General features: G+C 42.5%; 1 protein-coding gene across 4 annotated transcripts in view; it reads left to right on the top strand.

The window, feature by feature from the left end:
• The window catches only part of LOC310689662 (aldehyde oxidase-like), a 52,377-nt gene continuing 43,082 nt past the window's right edge, over positions 1 to 9,295 (top strand). For all 4 annotated transcript variants that reach the window (XR_014517567.1, XR_014517568.1, XR_014517569.1 and 1 more), the window contains exons 1-7: positions 1 to 332; positions 2,145 to 2,202; positions 4,908 to 5,004; positions 5,868 to 5,976; positions 7,305 to 7,431; positions 7,684 to 7,745; positions 8,660 to 8,746. Coding sequence is in view for 1 of the 4 variants with exons in the window: in XM_083467505.1 (XP_083323631.1) it covers positions 261 to 332; positions 2,145 to 2,202; positions 4,908 to 5,004; positions 5,868 to 5,976; positions 7,305 to 7,431; positions 7,684 to 7,745; positions 8,660 to 8,746 (612 nt within the window). In the remaining 3 variants the exon portion in view is untranslated. The remainder of the gene's footprint in view (positions 333 to 2,144; positions 2,203 to 4,907; positions 5,005 to 5,867; positions 5,977 to 7,304; positions 7,432 to 7,683; positions 7,746 to 8,659; positions 8,747 to 9,295) is intronic.

The raw sequence follows: 9,295 nt of genomic DNA, 5'->3' as shown, positions 1-9,295 counted from the left end.
ACGAAGTGTTCTGCACCGGGATATAACTGGAAGATCGGGGATGCTATGGCTAAGCGGCGACCAAAAAACTTTTCCTCTGCAAGAGAAAAATGTCCTACACCCCCCCCCCCTCTAAGGCGGAAGGAGGAGGCTAGGGCTGAAGCCTCAAAGCCACGCCTCGCACTCATGTTTCATGTTGTTGAATTCACAATCAGTCCTTACTCTCCTTCACGACCTGCTGCTCCTGTTTCCTCGCTCAGTTGCTATCCCTCTGTGCTGCGATGTCTGTCCCAGCAACAGAACGAGAAGAAAGGGCTTCAGACGATCTGATTTTCTACGTGAACGGCAAAAGGGTAAGTGGGAATCGAGCTCCCCGAGGACGCAGGAACAGCTGCTTGCGGGTATTTCCTGCTCTGACAGTGCAGCTTGAAGTGTAGCAAAAGGAAACTGCCTGTACTGTACTGCCCTCTGCTTCCGATTAGAGGGTCCCAGTATAGTAGATAGACCCCCTTTATCCCTCTTCTAACAAGACGTTTCATTCTGCGTATTAACCCAAACGGCAGAAATGCTTCCCTGCCTCCGGCCCTAGGGAAAAACACAGCGGCAAATTACGTAAAAACCCTGGAAGGTTTGCATTTCACTTGCTTTGCAGGTTGAAACTATAGACACCTTTGCTCAGAAGTGAATTCCTCTGGCTACGGTAGGAGTTACTGCTAAGCAAGTGCGCAGCTTAGGAGTCTCGTTGATATTCAGAAAAGCGAGTCAAAACTCTCGGCAGTCAATCCTATTTATAAAATGCCAGACTATAATGTGTAGGGTATAGCTATACTGTACAAATATCCTTTCGAGTGTTGGAATATTGCAGGAAATTCACCCCCCATTCTCCAGCGCAATAAACTCTCAGTGCCAAGGGTGTGCATATTTACTAGCTGGAAACAAACAAGGGCATTTAGATTTTTTTAAACATACGGAGACTTTTAACATACTGGCTGATAGGCGTGCAATAAATAAATAAATGTTACACCTCCGCTGCCTCGGAATCCCAGATTTTTGGACTAAATCCCAGCTTTTGGGACTCTTGGGAGGGGAGAGTGCTGTTGTGCTCTTGTTCAGATTGCAGACTTCCCATGGGCAACTGGTCAGCCCCTGTGACCTAGATGGGCCATTGGCATGCTCCAGCAGCTCTTAAGTTTCAAGAGCATTCTTGGATAGTGCTCGTTGATATTAGTTTCACCTCTATATCTTCCTTCCATTTTATTAACTTTGTCATTTTAATTTCGTTTTTTAAAAGGGCCTTCTATACACTTCTGCAACATACTACCACAGTGTGGACTAGTTTGCTGGTTTTAATTTTAAAAGCACTGCCTTTCGATCTTGATTTTTAAAAGCATTTCCTCACTGCCAATGCTGTTCTCTCAAGCCATCACTACTCATCTGATTTCCTTTACAAAAATTAAAAAAGCAGTTTAGCTACCCACCATGGAAAACAAGAGACGTGAGTGGCGCTGTGGGTTAAACGACAGAGCCTAGGACTTGCCGATCAGAAGGTCGGCGGTTCAAATCCCTGCAATGGGGTGAGCTCCCGTTGCTCGGTCCCATCTCCTGCCCACCTAGCAGTTTGAAAGCACCTCAAAGTGTAAGTAGATAAATAGATACCACTCCGACGGGAAGGTAAACAGCATTTCCATGTGCTGCTCTGGTTCACCAGAAGTGGTTTAGTCATGCTGGCCACATGACACGGAAGCTGTACGCCGGCTCCCTCAGCCAATAAAGCGAGATGAGCGCCGCAACCCCAGAGTCGGCCACGACTGGACCTAATGGTCAGGGGTCCCTTTACCTTTTTATGGAAAACAAAACAAAAACAAAAAACCTATCCCCTGTGTCAGGGAACCTTTGATACTGAACTACAATTCACATAATCCCTGACCCATTGATGGTGCTTCTTGAGGCTTATGGGAGTTGTAATTCAGCAACATCAGGAGCGCTATAGGTTCTCCAACCTTGGTCCAGACCTGAGCCTACCTATACCTACATTTCCCAGAAGCCTTAACTAAACTACAGTTCCCAGAATTCTTTTGGGTTAGCCACATCTATTAAATGTGGTACAGGAGTGCTTTAAATGTGTGCTGTGGGTATGACTATCTGGTTTTCACCCCCCTCTGCAGGTAGTGGAGAAGAATGCCGACCCTGAGCAGACATTGCTGCCTTATCTACGGAAGATACGTATCCTTCTTCCGCTTGTGGCAGCCCAGAATCAAGTCAACTGTTTCTACTACGTTTTTCACTCATCTCCTGTTCTTTCTCACTCTCTCGCCAGTGTGGTGTAGTGGTTAAGAGCGGTAGTCTCGTAATCTGGGGAACCGGGTTCGCGTCTCCGCTCCTCCACATGCAGCTGCTGGGTGACCTTGGGCCAGTCACACTTCTCTGAAGTCTCTCAGCCCCACTCACCTCACAGAGTGTTTGTTGTGGGGGAGGAAGGGAAAGGAGAATGTTAGCCGCTTTGAGACTCCTGAAGGGGAGTGAAAGGTGGGATATCAAATCCAAACTACTACTCTTCTTCTTCTTCTTCTTCTTCTTCTTCTTCTTCTTCTTCTTCTCCTCCTCCTCCTCCTCCTCCTCCTCCTCCTCCTCCTCCTCCCACTTCTTCACACACACCAAACAAATATGTCATTAAGCCTCCCAGTGCTTCCTTTTTTAAAACCAAAATGCAGGCTCAGGGAAAGGAGTCTGCATATTTGCTTTCCAAATATTTGTGTTGTTGAATGTTCACATTTAAAAGGCATTCTAGTGGTTAGAGAGTCTAGCCAACACAGGAGTTCTAGTCACATGTTCCAATGCTTGTGAAGGGAACGGCACTATACCAAGTAATTTTGCTTCCCCACATCACGTGCCAAGTAACACGCCATCCTCTGTGCCTACAGTCAGAACATGGAGACATGATCTGGAACTGTGAGCACCTTGTGCACACAGCTGTAAACACAAAGGTCATGCGTTGAAGGCATGAGACAAGTGAGCAAAACATATTCACCTAGGACTATTGCATTGGCTGCACAGGGCTACTGGAACTAGCTTCATTTGGACACTGTCAACTCCATCTGCCTGTATATTTTGTAGTACCATATTAGAAGGGGAGGGGGAGAAAATGAGGGTTAATTCAGTTTTCCGAGGGTCTAGCATTTGGCAGCTTGAAAGAATAATGGAAGATTACTGTACATGCATTTAGATAATTTTGTATCCCAGTTCTTTGGCTTAATTCAGTTGATGTGGCATTAAATTTATGCGGTTTTGTACTGACTGACTGTAAAGTTTTATAGCTAGTCTGTGACCAGCCTGTGAACCACACGATAAACATAGAAAGGAAATGGAGGGAGGATGCTTTGTGTATTACATGAAATCCTTTCTATATCAAAAGTCAAGAACATGAAGCACTGAGCAATGCGCGTCTTGAAAAGAAGTAGTAATTTAAAGTGCCTTCAGAATTTTTGTCAGTTATATAAATGTGAAAATTTCCATGTTATAACATTGCTCAATCACTTCAAATTAATTTAGATGTCTTCAAATTATGCACGGTTTATACTAGGAAGGCCAGTGTTATTTAACATAAACTTTCCTTTTGTTTTTAGTGCTGGAGAGGTTGCACCCATTTTGGACTGCTGGTCATTTTCTTAAGTCTGATGATATGCTTGGATTTTATGCTTGGATTAATGATTTCAAACAACATATAAGCCTCTGTTATGAAAATGGAATTGCTTCTTTTTGTTCTGTAGTGCTCATTAGTTTGTAGCCTACCGATAATCTTTCCTGCAACAAATCAACTTTTGCACTTCTATTATTTTAATTGTACCTCATTTAACTCTTTAGCACTGACTTTCCCAGAATAAACTTGAGGGAGGAATCCACTGAATCATCACTTTGGAAACGCTTGTTTTCAGAAGTGATGGTCCCCATCTCTAACACAGTTTGAAAACCTTGCAGTCCAATGAAATGCGTGCTTACTCTGCAGTAAGTTTTTCTTAGTTCAGTGACACTTCCAAGTAAGTGCATGATATTACATCCTTAGTTTGGAAAACACAAACTTCTGCTTGTCACAAAAGTAACCCATGAATCTCAGTGGGTTCCTTTGGACTGGTCATCATCTCTCAACCTAGCCTATGTGGCAAGTTTGTTATGAGAATAGCATTAGGACTGGGTCATATGACACCCTGAGCTTCTGGGAGGAATTGTGAAATAAAAGTGCAATCAACCAACCCAAAACAGATACAGTACCCTCTTTAGGCCCAGGAAAGGTCAGTATTGCAATCTGAGAGTGTGCCCCCAGGCTTCTAATCTTGAAATAATCTATGGGTGGGGATGTATGTAAACTGGATTTTAAAAATTCTGCTTCAAGGCAGAATTCCTGCACGAAAGAAAGCTAAATTATGCAGTTGCACAAATGAAATTTATAATTACTTTTATTGTGTTATTTATTCTGCTCTAGTCGTGGGAATATAGAGAACACTAAAGTCCCTCGCTGCTGACTACAATCCTACTGAGTCCCACATCCCAACTTTGGATAGTTAACTGGCTATTGCCCCCATTTTTTCAAGCAACCTCCCTTCATAGCCATAAGGGTTCCCAGATAATATGCTTGTACCTTTTAATGTGTATTGCCATAGGACAAGGATGGGGAAACTGTGACCCTCAGGATGTGGGTGGACTACAAGTCACATCAGCACCAGCCAGCATGGCCAGTGTTCAGGGCTGATGAGTGTTGTGTAGTCCAGGAACATCTGGAGGACCTATGGGTCCCTGTCCATGTCTTGTTAAATGTAGATGGGGTAAGACAAGTTTGTCGCAAGAGCAATGGTGTTCCAGGTTAAAGCAGACAGAAAATTTGTGTAGTTGTGCTCCAGCACGAAACATTTCCTCCTTAACTGCAGATTTTTCAGTCCGTCTTACAGGTACCAAGTATGGCTGTGGTGGAGGCGGATGTGGTGCATGCACTGTGATGATCTCAAAATATGAGCCTGTCGCTAAGAAGATTGTGTATCCTTTTGAGCCAAGAGACTGGTAAACTGCACATTGCAACCGTCTTCCTCAGATGAGGAATATTGTTGGTTAAGTATGTTTATAGCTGTGCCATGATCTCCATGTCAGGGACTTGAAACCTGTAGCCCTCCAGGTGTCATTGGGCTCCCAACTCCCATCAGCCCAGGCTAGTATTGTCAATGGAAAGTGAATGCTCATGACTCTATATAGGTGATCGTCAATTTCAGCTTCAGTGATCTTTACATACTACTTTTCCGTATTATGCTGGAGGATGTTTATGGGAAAGTGACAGAAGTATAATAGAAAACAAACAAACCCAGAAACAATTGAGCTACAGTAGCTCAGTGCATAAATACAGGCGGTGACAATTTTAGGCAGTTCCAACCTAAATGTTTGAGGGACACGGGTGGCTCTGTGGGTTAAACCACAGAGCCTAGGACTTGCCAATCAGAAGGTCGGCGGTTCGAATCCCCGCGATGGGGTGAGCTCCCGTTGCTCGGTCCCTGCTCCTACCAACCTAGCAGTTTGAAAGCATGTCAAAGTGCAAGTAGATAAATAGGTACCGCTCCAGCGGGAAAGTAAACGGCGTTTCCGTGCGCTGCTCTGGTCTGCCAGAAGCAGCTTAGTAATGCAGGCCACATGACCCGGAAGCTGTCCGCCGGCTCCCTCGGCCAATAAAGCGAGATGAGCGCCGCAACCCCAGAGTCGGTCACGACTGGACCTAATGGTCAGGGGTCCCCTTTACCTTTTAACCTAAGTGTTTAATTTTAAATATATTTGTAATTATAATGCACACAAATAATAGAGGCAAATAATATACTTATAATAAATGCTAAACATATTTTTCTTTACAATCCAAGTCATTATTCAGCCAATGCATGCTTGATTCCCATATGTTCATTGCATGGCAGTGCAGTCATCACTGTAGAAGGAATTGGAAATACAGAAACCAGGATTCATCCAGTTCAGGTAAATGCATGCTGTAACTTGTGGGAGATTTTTTATTTACTCCTTGTACATTTCAGCAACCAGCAGTGCTGTGAATATTTATTGGGAACTGTCCAATTCATGAACACGGTTGCAGAGGGCCGAGTATGGTGCAGTTAAGCCTGCATCCAGACTATTAGAGCACATGCACATGTGAAAATGGCTACAGCCATTCCAGTTGTATCATAGCTAAGTACATTTTAATACATCAGTCCATGGCACCAATCCAGAAAAACATCCAGCTTTGCAGGTTACTCTTGTCCAGAATATACAGAAGCTCCAGCCATTCATTCACGAATGAAGAGAAAACATTGTGTTTTATTACAATGTTGCAGTGAAGGCAAACATACCAATGAGAGATCCTTACAATATACAAGTCTCCCCTGAGAGTGCATGCCTGTGTACACGCATGTGCACACACATACATACATCATGGTCATTTTGCTAATTTAAAATAACTTGTGGCTGAACTTTTTGTCCTTCGAGAGATGGGTAAAAATGTTTTTGTTTTATTTTGCTTTAATTTTGTTTAATCAGTCTCACGTTTTTTCCAACATGAAGCTCAAGGCAGCGTACATAAAGTTTCTCCAGGCAGCCTGCTCTACAGGCTCTGACCTGACCTACTTAAACTCAGTAAGGTGGCTGCAATCTTCCCCCTCAAACTATGCCCAGGGGCTTTCCTAAGACCAATGGTGGACGACTACGATCTTTGTATTTTAGCTCTTGCTTTGTGATTTTATTATGGGCTTGTTATTTTTTAATGTGGGATTTAAACTCTTGTTGCCTGTTTCAAATTGCTTTTCTGATGTTGTAGGCTGCCTTGAGGGGATTCTTGGATCTGATGTGGCAAACTATAAATCAAGCCCTAAGTTTCAGACAGGACTACTCTCATGTGCAATACATACGCAGCACTCCTGAGCTTTCTGCTTTTTTCCACTTCATCTGCCACTTGAGGCCACTTGTTGGCTCCCTGTTTTAGAATAAACAAAGCTAACATGGTGCCTTCCAGATATCACTGGAACTCCCAACTCCCATTAGCCCAGGCCAGCTTGGCCAGTAGTCAGGAATGATGGGCGCTGTAGTCCAACAAGGTCTGGAAGGTACCACATTGCCTACTTGTGTTTTACAACAGCAGTCGACTCATGTCCTGTCGCAGCAACACATGCAGGTTCCATAAGCAATAAGCCAAGCTATGGTGACCTTTATAACATTTCAGGTTCAGCTCCTGCATGAATCATGAGCAGGCTTTCATTTAAAATAGCTGAATAAGAGAATGTGGTAATCCTGCAGCAGGTTTTCCATTGTCCCAGGAACGGATTGCTAAAAGTCATGGCTCTCAGTGTGGCTTCTGCACCCCTGGAATGGTGATGTCGATCTACTCTTTGCTGCGCAACCAGATGGAACCCACGTCGGATGAAATGATGGAAGCTCTCGCTGGTAAATACTTTGAAGATAATTTTAAACTCTGAATTGTTTTATGCTACTTTTATGTTGGATTTTTTTTAAAAAAAACCTCAACATTTCATTGCTGCTGTTTCATGTGTAAGTTGCCCTGTAGATGGTTTTTTTAAGGGTAGCATAAAAATCTGTTAAGTACATAGAAATAGTGATTTTTTTTTAAAAAAACTACATTTGTTTGGGTCTTCTTATCTTGAAGAAATAACCTTATCTGTTTTATTGTTTAATTAGGTAATTTATGTCGCTGCACAGGTTACAGACCTATTATTGACTGTTGTAAAACCTTCTGTAAGGTAAGAGAGAGAGAGAGAGAGAGAGAGAGGTGGTCTGTTCATCTGGTTCTCTTATTTCCATTTGGTATTGCTCTCTGTGACGTAATTCTGCATTCACAGATTTTGGGATAAAGGGCATAGCTTAGTGGTAAAGCATTTGCATTTTATGCAGAAGGTATCGGGTTTAATCCTCAGCATTGCTAGGTTGTGCTAGGAAGGACTCAAAATCCTGGAGAGATGCTGCCAATTAGTGTAGAGTAGTGTTCTAAGATGGAACGATGATCTGACACAGCTTCCTATGATCTACAGAAAAAAGGCCATGCACAACTATGAGATGGATTGCTGATTATGAAACGAATGCATTGTTACATGCCTCCCCAATTTCCTAGTGGTGCAAGATTCCATGGGTTCCAGGCACTTACCCTGAATCCATGTTTCCTTTTGGAAATTAGGCACAGTGTAGACTGTGGGGTCTTTATGACATATGACATAAGGCATATTTACACATATATGCAACCTTGAGGCTACAATGGAGGGGCTCCCAGCATTACACTTCAAGAAAGTCTTGCTTTTGAATTCAACCTGGGATTCACACATGGTTCTGACCCTCTCTTTCAGTGGTTTCATTGTACATGCTTAAATTGCTCCCATTGACTGTTTAACTGAAAATGTATTGTGCCTTTTCTTTTTTCTTTATAAAAAGAAAAGAGAATTGAGGTGGTTGTGGGGCTGAATTCCATGCCCAATACCAAAATTGTTTCTGGCAATTCAGTTGCAGAACTATTAATATATACATAGATACATGAATACAATTTGGAGGGGCAGTTCCATTATTAGCTAAAATAAAAGTTCAGTCTAAGGCCTTTTTGGATTAATGGAAGCCATTCCACTTTTTGCTAATATCCATATTTCTCTTTACTGAATTTTGTATTTAGGAATCCTCTTGTTGCCAAAATAAAGTTTCTGGGGATTGTTGCTTGAATCAAAAAGATTATTTACCTTCACCAACTAATGAAAAAAAGGTAAGTTATTTGATTAACACACTCCCCCTTTCCTATTTTTGTTTGTTTGATTGTAACAATTGTTGGTGGCAAGAACAAAATCAGTATAAAAAGAGAATTCCTGGATGCCAAGATTCACGTTTGGGGCAGGTAGTATTTGGAGATAGAACCCCAGCAGAGATTGAAAATCACAAAATATGCAGCAAAGCGGGGAAATACATGTTGTTAGACCTTTAAAATATGCCCTTGTGAGTCCCTTCCATAGTCGCTCTCTTCCCCATCATAGAAAAAGACTACAAATTTGGTAAGTTAAATGGTTTACTTACAAACTCTCCAAAGATAAGGTTCATGTGCTTTTTCGTACATCTGTCAGAAAACACAGGAAGTGAAACTAGGCCTAGTTACAGTGGTGAAAGTTCCTTAATTATTGGTATAAGAACACAAAAAAGGCTTGTTAGAGCCATGTAGCTAAGCTGCAGCAATTGTTAGCCTCTTCACGAGCTTCTCAGGTGGACTGGGCTAAACAAAGGCCACTGTTCATGTGGAAGAGAATGATTCAGGTTAAACCCA

Source organism: Podarcis liolepis, assembly GCF_965112155.1.
Source record: "Podarcis liolepis genome assembly, chromosome: 1".
NCBI classification, from domain to species: domain Eukaryota; kingdom Metazoa; phylum Chordata; class Lepidosauria; order Squamata; family Lacertidae; genus Podarcis; species Podarcis liolepis.
The sequence above is the reverse complement of the archived record's forward strand: the minus strand, read 5'-3'. Positions and strand labels throughout refer to the sequence as shown.